The sequence below is a fragment of the Chiloscyllium punctatum genome, chromosome 3 (genome assembly GCF_047496795.1).
Source record: "Chiloscyllium punctatum isolate Juve2018m chromosome 3, sChiPun1.3, whole genome shotgun sequence".
In the NCBI taxonomy this organism is placed as follows: Eukaryota; Metazoa; Chordata; class Chondrichthyes; order Orectolobiformes; family Hemiscylliidae; genus Chiloscyllium; species Chiloscyllium punctatum.
The window spans coordinates 141,609,406-141,625,520 of NC_092741.1; the positions used below are offsets into that span (position 1 = coordinate 141,609,406).

Genomic DNA, 16,115 nt, shown 5'->3' on the forward strand with positions numbered 1-16,115 from the left:
CACCACCTACAAGTTCCTGTAGAAGCCACAAACTATCCTGACATGGAACCATCCTTTCACTGTGGCTGTGTCAAAATCCTAGAACTCCCTTTCTAACAGTGCTGTTGGGTACACTACACCATGTGGACTGCAATCAAGAGGGGCACCTGACTACCATCCTCTCCAATGGAGTGAGAAATGGGAAATGAAAGCTGGTCTATCCAGCAATACCCTCATCTCACAAATGATTTTTTAAAAAAAAGTTGTTAGATTGGGATGACCTGCACGGTTAAACCATCTTCTCAGGTACTCGGGAGGCTCACCCACATTTGATACTTTAGAATGACATTTTGTGATTGAGACACACATATTTGGATTTGTCAAACATTGTTCACTCACATGAGCAACAAACATCGACAATAGCACCGAAGAGAATTCCCAAATTTACATCCTTTTTTTTTAGAAAAATGTGTTATTCAGAAAGCTTATTAAAATAATATTATTATGTGTCAAATGTTCGCTCAGAAAAGCAAGTGCCTGAAAATATTTTCTTCAGTCAGTAGATTTAATATAAAACATCTACCCTACCCTCCTTCCAGTGTTCAAAAATAGGACTGTGGAAAGTAAGGGAGGGCTGGAAGCTGGAGTTTGAAGGTGTAACATTGAAATGGTTGAGTAACTGAGTATGGGAAATGAAAACAAGCAAAGCTAGAAATACAAGTTAGCTGAACAATTCACTGAGTGATTCAGCTCATAATATTATTAAAGTTGCTGTTGGTAATGGGGGAATAACACTTGATTGACTGCACAGTGTAATAGTTGACATACCTTCAAGAAGCAGCTGAACCAATTCCCGACCTGGACACTTTATTATTTGGAAAGCCAATGTCTTTTCTAGGCAATACTTAGTCCATGGGAGCTTCTGATTTTGATTTTCTGAGGAGGTCAAAGAAGAGTTTTCGAGATTGTGTTTTGTCTGTTTGCCTGTCCCAGGAGTCTTTGGCTGCTTGAGTAGACGTGAGTTTGTCAGTGGGCGAGTGCTGGGCCTGAAATGATTCAGCTGAAGAGGAAGAAGTGGCTGGTGGGGGAAGAGTAATCAATGGGGACAAAAATAATTATTTGATAGTCCAGTTATAAAGTTGTCAAGTAAGCTTTGTGGAACAACTGGATTTACCTGTCTGTCATTTTTCTATTTTTATTCATAAAAAACTCACTACATTTAATGTTCATTGTAGTGATATTCTACAAAGCCAGTGATTGCATATCCTTATTTTCAGTGGAAACAGAAATCAATTGCCTGTGCAATTTGAACTTTATAAATAAACTATTTTAATATTAATGCTGTTTTCGTGTTGATTAACGATGAGACCCTGGCTTGACTTCAGTGTCACTGTTTTCCCTCCTGGACTGGACTAGATTCCCTCACAGTGTTAGTGTCTCTCCTCCTGGTCTGGGCTGGACTGGACTGGACACCCTCACAGTGTCACTGTCTCCCCTCCTGGACTGGACTAGGCTGGGATGGACTGGACTGGACACCCCCATGGGGTCAGTGTCTCCCCTGTGGACTGGACTGGACCCCCTCACAGTGTCACTGTCTCCCCTGTGGACTGGGCTGGACTCCCTTACAGGGTCACACTCTCCCCTTGTGGACTGGACTGGACACCGTCACAGTGTCACTGCATCTCCTTGTGGACTGGATTGGATTCCCTCACAGTGTCACTGTCTCCCCTCATGGACTGGGCTGGACACCCTCACAGTGTCACTGTCTCCCCTCATAGACTGGGCTGGACCCCCTCACAGTGTCACTGTCTCCCCTGTGGACTGGGCTGGACCCCCTCACAGTGTCACTGTCTCCCCTGTGGACTGGGCTGGACCCCCTCACAGTGTCACTGTCTCCCCTTGTGGACTGGGCTGGACCCCCTCACAGTGTCACTGTCTCCCCTTGTGGACTGGGCTGGACCCCCTCACAGTGTCACTGTCTCCCCTTGTGTACTGGGCTGGACCCCCTCACAGTGTCACTGTCTCCCCTTGTGGACTGGACTGGACACCCTCACAGTGTCACTGTCTCCCCTCCTGGACTGGACTGGACACCCTCATAGTGAAACTGTCTCCCCTGTGGACTGGACTGGACCCCCTCACAGTGTCACTGTCTCCCCTTGTGGACTGGACTGGACACCCTCACAGTGTCACTGTCTCCCCTCCTGGACTGGACTGGACACCCTCATAGTGAAACTGTCTCCCATTGTGGATTGAGCTGGACTCCCTTAAAGTACCAGACTAAAAGCACATGTTTGATTCAGGTGAGAGGCTCATTTTAAGATAGGAACTATGATTGCACAATGTGTGCTGAAGATAATCTGTGTTGGGGGACACACTTCTCTGCCAGGCAGTGTAGCTGATTAGTGAGCACTTCCTCCTAGTTAAAATCTACCCATTATTAAAAAAGGTTGTTTTGAGGGAAATAATGGCCAGGTTGACAAATCAGCTTTAAATGGTTAAGTGGTTTTCCATGTCGCCATTACATTACAGTATGTATGAAATTATTGTCTTTTCTTTTTAAGGAATTGTATGCTGTCTGCAACAGATCACCCAGTCATTTCCACCGCAGATAATCGAGTGCAACAACTGAGAGTTTTGCCAGTCAATCTGGTGTTGCCTGGCCACTCCGTCGGACACGATAAAGTAAATCAGTTTACAAACACAGACACTACTGTCACTGTCTCTGTCACAACAGTACCAACACAATCTATTAAAACTGAAATGAACCCTAATAATTTTTCTGTGGGAATGCTGCCAACATCATACTGCAGCGAGCCTCCTGAGCGCTCGGTCATTCATGATCGAAATCCTCATGGTGACCACTTTGCCTCAACTGCACAGTCACAGAGAAGAACTCCAGACACAACTTTCACAGAGAATTTCAAGGAAGGCACTCAAGAGGTAAACCGGCCATTTACACATTTATTGCACGATCTGACATAGTTGTTAGCGCTTAGTCTCCTTTATCATGGACTGACAACCCTGTAGCTCAAATCAAAACAGAAAGTGTTGGAGAAATGTCTGGCAACATCTGTGGAGAAACAGTTAATATTTGGAGTCAAATATGATTGGTTCAAAATACCCCATATTTTAGTTTTGGTTTCCCTGAAAGGGCAGATGGAAGATAACCATCTCTTAGCCCTCTTAATGCCATTCCTAAGGCACTGTTATGGTTATATAGAACAAGGCCATGGATGGCTGAATTTCTATCCTCAATGCCATAGCGGCATGATGTAGATTGTGAACTTGACACAATTGATGGAAGGGGTTAAACCAATCTCTCATCTATCTATTGTGCCATGAAGCAGTATTGAAATGGACCAGGACATGTAAGACTACTTGCAGCATTATTAATTATAGTTTAACCTTGGTATGACACATCGTCTGCTTATTTAGTAAAGAGTACATCATTTGAGGTGATATTCACATTGGGCAGTAATATGAAAAGAACAGTGAATTGCAGCCCATTGAGCAACCTGTCTGAAAAGAAAAATCCAGCGGAGTATAAAACTATTTGCTGATTCATTACCATCTGGGATTACTTCTGTTCTGTGGAAAACGTGGGATCATAATGACAGCTTTTCATTGCAAATTGTTAGTGTAGCCCATCCCTTCAGATATTTCCACTTTCCCTTTTTGTGGATGGCTAATTTTCATTTGGATTATTACAGAGATTGGATGCAAACTGGCAGGTGTGGTCAAAATGGAGGACAGAATTCATGCTCTGAAGTTGCTGAAACTCAATGTTGAATCCAGAGGGCTGTGAAGTGCTTCCATAGAAAATGTGAAGGGGTACCTTCAGCTTGCACCAGCTTTCACTGGAGCACTGCAGGAAGCCTAGGATAACCATGTTAGCACTAGAGTAAGATGGTGTTATCGAAATGGCAAGTTACTGGAAGGTCAGGGTTATTCTTACAGCTAGAGTCCAGAGCTTTTATTATAGGAGGGCTTAAAAAAAAACTCTGGTTATTATATCTGGAATCAGTACAAATTTGAAGGCAAAAAAATAGTAAGAAACGTAATGCTGAATGGGTTCCAGAGAATTAACTGTTTAGAGAACAAATGCTGGAATGGTATTCAGGATTTGGCACGTGACAGATAGAAATGTTTAGGACAGAACTAAAGGAATAGGAATGCCAGTCTGTCATCTTTAATTCTACATAAACATGAGCTCATCCAAAATTCTGCTACCTGTATCCTAACTTGCACAAACTTCTGCTCACCCTATAATGCTGTGCATACCACCCTAAGTTGGCTTTTGAGACAATAAAATCTCAGTTTTAAAGTTCTCATTTATGTTTTCGTATCTCTCTCTCTCTCTCTCTCTCTCCTCTTGATCTCTGCAGTGTCCTCCAACCTGACCACGTCTGAAAGATCTGCGCTCCATGGATTGTGGGCTTGTCACCCTTAAATCTCTGATTTTAATCACTCCACCATTGACAGTCATGTTCGTCAGCTACTTAGGCTTTAAGCTCTGATATTCCTTCTGTAAAGCTCATTGCAATTCTACACTCTTCAATTTTAAGATGCTTCATAAAATCTGCCTCAATAACCATCATCATCTGCCCAAATTTCTCTTTATATGGCTTGGTGTCAATGTTGTTTTGATAAAACTTCTGTGATGTGCCTTGGGGTGTTTTTGCTGTGTTAAAGATGCAGAACAAATGCAAGTTGTTTCTTGACTGGTATAAACACTTTTATATCTATTTCATAATTTGGAACAATTACACCATTACGTGGAGCACACTAAGGCTGTAATTAACTTGAATTTTCCTGGTCTGAGTAGGAACCTCATTTCTTGCCACAACAATTTACAGCAATCTGATAATCTTGTATAACAAGAAAACAGCTTTAACCATTACAGATGTTACTGTTTGCCACCATTACAAATAACAAAAACTATGTTACAAATGAATTCATTGCAATGAATATGCAAAAAAAAGAATTTAGTTATGAATTCCTGTCTAAAACAGCCATTTGTGTGTAACTCATTAAAAAATCTGAAGGTGCTTCCCAGGAGCATCATAACCCAAACTGTGACACCAAACTGCATAAGATGATAGTGGATTAGATGACCAAATGCAAATCTTACCCCTGATTGTTTGTACGTGTCACTGAATATCCAACCTTACCTTTGACCTGAACTTGAACAGCTACACAAATACAATAGTTACAAGAGCAAGTCAGATGCTGCGATTTCTGCGGGAAGTCACTCACCTCCTAACTCTTCAAAGCTTTCCTGACATATACAATGTACACACAAGGAGTTTGATGGAGCACTCCACTTGCCTGGATGAGTGTAGCTTCCCTAACATTTTAAGAAGCTTGACAAAGAAACTGCTAGACTGACACCCGATCCAATACCTCCAATATTAATTTCCTTCCCCACCAGCTATCAGAAGCCACAGTGAAACCCATTAACAAAATGCATCACAGCAACTCACCAAGGCTGCTCTGACAACATCTTCCAAACCAGTGACCTCAACTACCTAGAAGGTCACAGACTGCAGATGCATACAAACACATGCTTTGGTGATAATCCAATGAAACTTCAATACCTTAGCACAGTTTTAAAAATCACTTAAACTTCGATTCTGTTTGGGGTTCTTGCTAATTTATCCTGATGAGAGTTGTGTACAGGCCTCCGAGCAGTTGTCAAGATGTGGGAAGAATTGAATCAGGAGATGCAAAAGGCATATAAGAAAGACACTGTTACATAATCATAGGAGTCTTCATTATGCCAGCGGACTGAGAAAACCAGGTTGGTAACAGATCTCGAGAAAAGGAATTCATGGAATGTCTTTGAGACTGGTTTTTTGGAGCAACTTATGGTAGAGCCCACTAGGAAACCGGCAATTCTAGATTTGGTAATATGTAATGAGGCATGGAAGGGGAGACAGTGGAGCAGCAATGGTAGGAGTTACTGGGGATAATCTGGGAGGCATAGCAGAAATTCATCCCAAGGAAGTAGAAAAAAACTCAGGGGAGGATTGGGAAACCATGGCTGACAAGTGAAGTCAGGAACAGCACAAAAGCAAAAGAAAAAGCATATAATGTGCTGAAGATTAATGGAAAACCAGAGGATTGGGAAGTCTTTAAAAACCAGCAGAAAATAGTAACAAAGCAATCAGGTGTGTGGGGGGAGTTGGGGGGAGATGGTTGGTGGAGAAGAAGTTTAAATATGAGAGTAAGCTAGCTAGTAATATTCAAGAAGATTGCAAGTATCTAAAAAGAGAGAGGTAAGAGTGAACATTGGAGGCTGAAAACTGAGGCTGGAGAAGTAGTAGAGGAAATGGTGGAGGAACTGAATAGGTACTTTGCATCAGTCTACACAGTGGAAGACACTAACAGGAAACTGTAGGCTTGTTAGCCTGATCTTGATCATTGGTAAGATTTTAGAGTCCATTATTAAGGATGAGATTGTAGTGTACTTGGAAGTGCTTGGTAAAATAGGACTGAATCAACACAGCTTCGTCAAGGGGAAGTCATGCTTGACAAATCTGTTGGAATTCTTTGAGGAGGTGACAAGCAAGTTGGACAAAATGAGAACCAGTGGACATGATCTAATTGGATTTCCAAAGGTGTTTGACAAGGTGCTGCACAGGAGGCTGGGAAATAAGATAATTGTCTGTAGTGTTAGGAGCAAGATATGGCATTGATAGAGGAATGGCTGACAGAAGGCAGAGATTAGGGATAAATGGGTCTTTTTTGGGATGTCAACCAGTGACTTGTGAGTTCCACAGGGGTCAGTGTTAGGACCACAACTATTCATGTTATATATTAACAATCTGGATGAAGGAACTGAGGACATTGTTGCTAGGTTTGCAGATGACACAAAGATAGGTGGAGGGTCAAGTAATATTGAGGAATCAAAGAGGCTGCTGAAACACTTGAATATGCTAGGCAAGTTGGCAATGAAATGGCAGATGGAATACAGTGTGGGAAAGTATGAGGTTGTGCACTTTGGTATGAAGAATAGAAGCATAGATTATTTTCTGAATGGGAAAAGGCTTTGGAAATCTTAAGCTCAAATAGACTTGGAAGTTCTAGTTCAGGATTCTCTTAAGGTAAACATGCAGGTTCAGTTGGTGGTTAGGAAGTCAAATGAATTGTTAGCGTTCATTTCAAGAGGGCTAGAATACAAGGGCAGAGATGCACTGCTGAGGTTGTATAAGGCTCTGGTCAGACTGCGTTTGGAATATTGTGAACAATTTTCAACCTGTATATAAAAAAGGATGTGTTGGCATTGGAGGAGTCCAGAAAATGGTTACATCCTAGGGATGAAGGACTTGTCATATGAGAAGCAGTTGAGGACTCTGGGAGTTTAGAAAGGAGTTTAGAAAGATATGGGGGGATCTGATTGAAACTTACAGAATGCTGACAGGCCTAGATAGAGTGGACATGGAGATGTTTCCACTAGTAGGAGAGACTAGCACTTGAGGGCACAGCCTCAGAGTGAAGGGACAACATAGAACCGAGATAAGGAGGAATTTCTTCAGCCAGAAGGTAGCTAATCCGTGGAATTCATTGCTGCAGAGGGCTGGTGGAAGCCAAGTCATTGACCGTATTTAAGACAAAGCTAGATTCTTGATTGGTAAGGGAATCAGGGGTTATGGGGAGAAAGCAGGAGAATGAGATTGAGAAACATTTCAACCATGATCAAATGACAGAGTAGACCTGATGGGCCGAATGGTCTAATTCTGCTTTTATATTTTACGGTCTCATCACTGGTTGATTACCTTCATCAGGACAATTCTGAAGGTTCTTTGACCTGAAACATTAACACTGTTTCTCTCCACAAATGCTGCCAGCCCTAAATATTATAAATATTTTCAGTTTTGGTTTCACTAAAAGACTATCTGTTTATATTCCATTGCGATTTGTGGGAGCTTGCTGTGTCGATGTTGGTTGCCTTATTTCCTACATGATAACAATGAGTGTGTTTCAAAAGTTCTTCACTGGCTGTAAAATACAATGGAGTCTTCTTAGGTTGAATCAGCAAATTCCTGCCTCTGCACGTTGCCTCTTGTCATATGAGAAGCAATTGAGGACTCTAGGTCTGTACTTACACTCAGTCTTACTGATGACTTATGGTGCAGACATTTGCTACTTTTGTCCATTCTTCTTGATTTCAAATATTCCACAATTGTTCTGCAACAGCAATACAGGAATAATTGAATTTATAACATGCCCCTTAGAATCACAGGTAATCCCAAAGTCTGTATATTTTTTCAATGTGTAAGTCACACTGGTGATTTAGCCTCAGCACCATTGCAGAATTAGGATACGGGTCAGGATAAATGCTGAGGTCAGCTCCTCCCCAGGACACAAACAGGATACAGATTAAAATATGAATTACTAAACAAGTCGGCTTTCAGCTCTAACCTTGCCAACCTGTGATTTTGCATTCTAATCAAATGTATGCAAGAATAATCACAGGTTGGCAAGTATACAAGCGGAAAACTCAAGCTGGTGGGGAAGATATTGTTTATCTAATGGGAAGAGGAATTGTGGTTGGTGCATATTTACCCTTTTGCTGATTTTAAGTGGAAAAGTAGCCAAGAGTCTCGGGTGATGTTTTCTAGTTTAAAACTCCACCTGCTTTAGGTTAAAATTAATGGAGAGACAAAGTTGTAACCCTTTACTTAGAGGAAGAAAAGCTTTCATTTATTGCTTTGCACAAGATATCATTTCACATGCTGAAATGCTTTGAATTGCCTTCACTCAGTTGCTATGTTAGCAAAAGAAGCATGTGTTTTGCTCGAAGTATTCTTCAAACTTATCAATGAAATATGTAACCAGTTAAATAATTCCTGGGAATGGGAAGAATGTTGGCCAAGATATCCAGCAAACTATCTGCATTTCTTCACTAAACCTTTAGTGCCCACATTGTCAAACAGGAGCTTCATTCTCATTCTCTGACAGTGTTTGGATGGTCTTCCATCCAATTTTGGATCAATGGATGGTCCTCCATCCCACATTGACTTGTCTGCCTCGATTACTAAGGTCCAGGACTTCAATCATTCTTGAAAATTGTTAGCAACTGGACCAGGCTGACACAGTACCATGGGTGTATAATCTTCATCAAATGTCATGCTTTAAGGTTCACTCTGGGTGAGAAATAGTAATCACACAGACTCAAATAGAATTATACTTCTGCACGTAATCAAGACCATTGATAAAGTACTTTACAGGTTTATCAACCATCATCAACCTAATTGTTGATTGGAATCAGGACTGGTGATGGTTAAGGTGCATTGAAATTAATAAATTATGCAGTGCAAAATATAACAGTTAATTAATTTGTTCAAAGGCATTTGCAAGAAACAAAGCCTGCTTCAATAAAATGTGTTGTATAGTTTTCATTTGACTTTGGGGTCAAGATGAGATTTTATAGCATTTTCCCTCTCATATGTCCACAATAGAATAAAAAGGACAAGTCTGTGCAGTCATGGTCACATTGGCCTTTTAATCCACCTTCTTACGTTTCCTTTCATCACAGGTATTTGGCTTTCCTACGGATCTCCATGTACGAATGCCCACTATGAGTTCAGAGGAGTATGCCTTTGATAGAATGAGGTAAATATTTTTACATAAAGCAAAGAATATGAATGTTGGAGATCTGAAAATAGCAAAAACAAGCTCAGCAGGTCTGGCAGCATCTGTGGAGAGAAAACAGAGTTAATGTTCTGAAGTTCTGATAAAGAGTGGCTGGATTCGAAGTGTAAACTCTATTTCCTCTCCACCGATGCTGCCAGACCTGCTGAGTTTCTCCAGCAATTTTCATTTGTTAAATATTTTAAACATGCCTGTTATCTTTTAATAGAGACTTAATGTCTGTGCATTTTTATACACTAATACTTACATTTCAAATACGTCATTAGTGTCTTGATTGGGAGTATTTGCAGCTTCATAAAATGCTCCTATATTGTGTGAAGTGAGTTACAGTAGATAAGTAGATAGGAACTCATTTAAAGTCAGAAAGTAAGATTGGACCCAAGAATTTTTAATAGAGGGAAGCACTAATCAAGTCATGCTGAATCAAGTTGACTCTGTGATATAACATTCAGTGAATCTACTATAGTGTACAGATTCTAATCTATATTAATTTCTGGGGGATGTTAGCTGATGCACAACACTTGTAAAATTTTATAGTACTGTAGCAGAGAAATTTGGAAGATGTGGGTGCTCAAGAAAGCAAGAAATTAGGAAGAGCAGTTCAACCCATCAAGCTCATTTCTACCATAAATACCACATACCAATTAATTTGTGGAAAGAAATTCATATAAAAATGCATCTTGATCCCCACTGGTGAACAAAGAACGTACAGGATTTGTTTTATTATCCCTTCAGATGATGTGCATGTCCTTAGCTAGCATTTGTTCCTTATCCTTACTTGCCCTTGTGAAGGTAATGGTGATCTGCCATCTTGAGCCACTAGAATGTGGTGTAGGGATAACCACTGTGCTGTTAGGGAGAGTGTTCTAGGATATTGAGCCAGTGAAACACAGCGATATAGTTACAAGTCAGGATATTGTGTGACTTGGAGGGGAACTTGCAGGTGACCGTACGCCCATGCATCTTCAGCCCTTGTCCTTCTGGTGGTAGAGGTCACTTATTTGGAATGTACTGTCAGAGGAGCCTTGGTGAGTTGCTGCAGTGCATCTTGTAGATAGTCTGTACAACTGCCACTGACGGTTGGTAGCAAAGGAAGTGATTATTTGAGGTGGTGGATGGGTTGTCGGTCAAGTGGGCTGCTTTGCCCTGGATGGTCCTGGATCGAGCTTCTTCAATGTTATTGAAGTTGCACTTGCCCAGGCAAGTGAGGAGTATTCAATCAAACTCCTGACGTATACCTTTATAGATGTCAGTAAGGCCTTGCAGAGACAGGAAGTGAGTGACTTCCTACAGAATTCCTAGAATTTGACTGCTCTTTTAGCTATAATATTTGTGTGGCTATTCCAGTTCAGTTTCTGGTCAATGGTAACAATGGTGATAGTGGGTGTTTCAGAAATTGTACTGCCATTCAATGTCACGGGGAGATGGTTAGATTCTTTTGTTGATGATGGTCATTGCCTAGCATTTGTCGCACATAATAAGATCATAGCTGATCTGTTTGTGTTCTGAATTCCACATTCCCATTTACCCTTGATTAACCTTTCAAACTCTTGCCCAGCAATAAACTATTCACCTCGATCTTAAAAATATTCAGTGACTTGGCCTCCACAGCCTTCTGAGACAATGTTCCAAAGCCACGCAGTACTCCAAGAGAAAAGCTTTTTATTCATCTCAGTCCTAAAAGTATAACTCCTAATTTTTAAACAGTGGCCTCTAGTTCATGACCTGATTTGAGACAAAAGAACTGCAAATGCTGGAATCCAAAGTAGACAAACATGAGAGTGGAAGAACACAGCAATCCAGGCAGCATCAGGAGGTGGAGAAGTCAACGTTTCGGGTATAACCCTTCTTCAAAACTAGATGTGGGGGTACTATTTCCATTGCCACTTCTGGGTTCGCACCACATTCCCCAACCCCTCCAACCCCACCAATACCATTCCCTGTAAACGAAAAAAGATGCAACACCTGCCTGTACACCAGTTCCCTCACCTCCATCCAGGGCCCCAAACAGTCCTTCCAGGTGAGACAGAGGTTCACATGCATCTTCTCCAACCCAATCTACTGCATCCGGTTACTTCCAATGTGGTCTTCTCTATATTGGTGAGATCTGATTAAACTAGGTGTCCATTTCACCGGGCCCGAAATGGCCTGCCTGACCTCCCAGTCACTGCTCATTTCAATTCCCCTCCCACTCCCCCTCCGATATGCCCATTCTCGACCTCCTCTGATTTGCCAGAGCGAATCAGACCGCAAATTGGAGGAACAACAGACCATCTTCCTCCTGGGCAGCCTACAGCCCAGAAGCCTCAACATTGAGTTCTCCAATTTCAAATAGCCTTCCCACCCATCCCCCATCACCCTTTCCAGCCCCGCCTCCTCCCTTCCATTCCACCTATCAACCCTTCCTTCCAGCTACCAATCGGATTCATCCCTCCCATCGATCACTCAGGTGGTACCCACTGCCTGTGTTCACCTATCACTACCTCACTATTATGCCTCTCCCTACCCCAGCCCACCCCTCCCCCTCCCTATCTCACTTTATCTATAGCTTTCCTATGCTTACAGCTAGTCCTGAAGAAGGGTTATAACCGAAACATTGACTCCGCCTGCTGATGCTGCCTGGGTTACTGTGTTCTTTCAGCCTCCTGTTTGTCTGCTCTGGTTCTTGACACAGTGACAACAGGAAACATTGTTTCCTTTCTTTCACAGCTTGCGAAGAATCATTGTGATCCAGCTCACAGCAAGTTTACTGGAAAATGAGCATTTATAAATTAATTTCCCCAACAATTCCACACCCATCCCTCCACAATTCCCACCTCTTTTTCTTAAATCATTAATATTTTCCTGGGATGTATTTTCTCGGGTGCGAGTTACTATCAGTCACTGTTGATGATCCTGGTGTGTGCGCCCAAACAGAGTCTATTGAGAGGTTGTTCAATAGTACGATGTATTAGAGCGGCACAGTGGCACAGTGGTTAGCACTGTTACCTCACACTACTTCCTGCCTCAGGTGACTGACTGTGTGGACTTTGCACATTCTCCCTGTGTCTGCGTGGGTTACCTCTGGTTTCCCCCCACTGTCCAAAAAATGTGCAGGTTTGGTGAATTGGCCATGCTAAATTGCCCATAGTGGGGGGGGTGGATGGTGGGTTGTGGGTCAGTGTGGACTTGTTGGGCCGAAGGACCTGTTTCCACACTGTGAGTAATCTAATTATTTCTCCATACCTGTCAGAAGTGAAAGGCCTGGCCAAATTACCCCACCCTGTCTCAGAACTATTGACAGTAAAAATAGTGCTCCAGTGAGTGCCTGGCCTCTCAGTTGACGTGACTTAACATGGTATAGAATTACCTAAGAGTCTACAGCAAACAAGCCCATTGAATTCAAATTCAATTCACTTGAATTCTCAGTGAATGGTTGTTTGAAGTTTTCATTTCACTAGACACTGACTTTTGGTGAGAGTAACAAGGGAGGGACAGACAGAGAGAGTATCTTCTGAGAATTCTCCTTCACAAAGTGATGTTTCCTGGTCTCTGCTTCCCCTCCAGAGCAGCTGTTGATTTGGATTTATTTGTATGTTCTGAGTCTACTCATTTGCTTTTCAAAGCTGGCTAACGGCAGCCAAACCTTTCATTTCCCGACATATGAAATTATCATACAAGTGCGAATTAAACAGGATGCAAATTTCTTGATGCTTCTAGATGTGGTCATCTGATTTCACTGTCTTTGGTTGAAGGGATCATTTCAGTATAGTTTTTGTACAACTCTAACTTGTGTTTCGCAAAGTTAAAAATCACACACACCAGGTTATAGTCCAAAAGGTTTATTTGGAATCACTAACTTTCGAAGCGCTGCTTTTTCACCACCTGACGAAGAAGCAGCGCTTCGAAAGCTAGAGCTTCCAGATAAACCTGTTGGACTATAACCTGGTGTTGTGTAATTTTTAACTTTGTCCACCCCAGTCCAACATCGGCTCCTTCACATCATTGTTTCACAAAGTTTGCCTCAATTCAATGATTGCAGCAGTTACTTTAGGTCTGAATTTACCATTTTTAAAAGTCATTTAATCTGTAAAAGCCTTGATCTTTAGAATTAGATGATACACATTGAATATTGATATTCCATTTTTACTACAATCATAATACTGTTGGAAATATGGTTCATTTTTCATTTACTATTTTACAGAAGTACATTTGAGTATGTTTTGGAAGCATCCAAATCACTTAAACAAAAGACAGGTGATGGAACCATGACTTATTTGAACAAAGGACAGTTTTATCCCATCACACTCAAAGAAGTGGGTTCCAATGAAGAAATCCATCATCCAGTCAGCAAAGTCAGAGTAAGTGTTGGTGTGAACGTCAACCTGATTTCATTGTCATAATATATAATTGGTCCCTGTACAAGTACCGTACTGCCATTTTCAATCTTTCAAATAATTTCTGAAAGATTTTTTTGATGTAAATCATAAATGAAATATATACATTGTGAAAAATTTTGCTACATAGCTAAAGCACAAACCTCTTACTAAGTGGAGTAAATTCTGACTTTGTGGTAGTGGAAAATAGTTGATAGTAAACTTGAAGTTTACTTGTCCTGGTATTTTTTTATTTCCATTAACTTCAGAAGAGATATTAGATAATCTACTACTTCTTTAAAACCTGCCACTCTATTATTCAAAGGCCAAAATCTACCCATGTTTTGATTGCATGCAGTGAATGCTTTACAGATCCTTTTCATTGTACATTATATGGTCCTAGTAAAATCTTACACTTCATTATTGTAAAATTCTGAATTTCCTTCTATTTTCAGAGTGTGATAATGGTTGTTTTTGGTGATGATAAAATCCGTGATGAGCAACTTAGGCACTGGAAATACTGGCACTCCCGGCAGCATACTGCGAAACAGCGCTGCATTGACATTGGTATGGAACCAACAACTGCTTGCTGTCAGATAAAAAGGGAGTAAATGTTTGTTTGGTTGGGGGTGATTTATGTTACCAAATTATCCCTTGTGGAATAGGTGCCTCACTTTGACTGTGGTCACCAATGGGAAACAATAGGGTGGCACAGTGGCTCAGTGGTTAACACTGCTGCCTCACAGGGCCAGGGAGCCGGGTTCGATTCCAGCCTTGGGTGACTGTGTGGAGTTTGTACATTCTCCCCGTGTCTGTGCGGGTTTCCTCCGGGTGCTCCAGTTTCTTCCCACAGTCCAAAGATGTGCAGGCCGGGTGAATTGGCTGTGCTAAATTGCCCATAGTGTTCAGGGATGTGTAGGCTAGGTGCATGAAGTCATGAGAAATGTATTCTAATAGGGTAGAGGTGGTTTACTCTTTGGAGAATTGGCGTGGACTTGTTGGGCCAAATGGCCTGTTTCCACACAGCAGGGATTCTGTGATGTATATTGGTCCACCCTAGAAACAAGCCATTGTTCACCTCCTTGAGTTTGTTTTGCCTGACTGTGAGGTATGTTAGATGTCCACAACAGAAACAGGAACAATCCTAAAGCAAAGAGCTTCAGGGTAATTGTTGCCACTGCAGCTACTGGCTAAGGCATGGTCCTTTGATATTCCTGTGGAAGATTGCAAAGATCAAAGCCAAACTGTCTTGAGAAATACAATTTCCTCCAATATTTCAAGATAGGCCACCTTTATCCTATCGGTCCAACTGGATGGGCAAAGCCTTCTTAAAGCAGTCCCTTCAACTATTGTCATTTCAGAGCTCCTGCTGCAGCGTCTGCAGGTTGTTCAGTACTGCTGCTGATTTCCCACTTGCTCCATTCTCCTCCTGCACACTTACCTGAGTCCCAGAGGATCAGAGGGCTGCTCTCTCATTAGACAACTGGTAGTGGTTTAACCTGAAGAACACCACCCCAACATTGCAGTTAGAGCATTACCTTTCAGAAGCTTGCACTGCTTATTGAGGGTAAGCAATCAAAAGAAACAATTGCAAAGAGTTTGCTAAATCATAGCTTGCTTCAACTCTGAGATTAGAAGCATACAAGTCCCACTCTGATCCGAATATATATGCAAGTTGATCAGAATTTTGATTTTCTTTTTGGTTTAACATTAGATTTGCGATCTGAATTTTGTCAGAGGACTAAGATTTGTTGAAACTCCATGTCTTGGTTCATGAAACACTGACCTGCCTGTATTGGGGTCTCAGCCAGCCCGAAGGTCCATGTTGCTCACAATGCTCACTTTATGACTTAAATATATAACCAAATAGAGTAATAGAGATGTACAGCATGGAAACAGACCCTTCAGTCCATCCCGTCCATGCCGACCAGATATCCCAACTCAATCTAGTCCCACCTTCCAGCACCTAGTCCATATCCCTCCAAATCCTTCCTATTCATATACCCATCCAAATGCCTCTTAAATGTTGCAATTGTAACAGCCTCCACCACTTCCTCTGGCAGCTCATTCCATACACATACCACTCTCTGCGTGAAAAAATTGCCCGTAGGTCTCTTTTATATC

General features: G+C 41.7%; 1 protein-coding gene across 3 annotated transcripts in view; it reads left to right on the forward strand.

The window, feature by feature from the left end:
• Positions 1-16,115, forward strand: part of grhl1 (grainyhead-like transcription factor 1) — a 120,377-nt gene that overhangs the window by 33,704 nt on the left and 70,558 nt on the right. For all 3 annotated transcript variants that reach the window (XM_072561595.1, XM_072561614.1, XM_072561604.1), the window contains exons 5-8: positions 2,541-2,919; positions 9,521-9,597; positions 13,820-13,976; positions 14,447-14,558. In XM_072561595.1, coding sequence (XP_072417696.1) covers positions 2,541-2,919; positions 9,521-9,597; positions 13,820-13,976; positions 14,447-14,558 — 725 coding nt within the window. The remainder of the gene's footprint in view (positions 1-2,540; positions 2,920-9,520; positions 9,598-13,819; positions 13,977-14,446; positions 14,559-16,115) is intronic.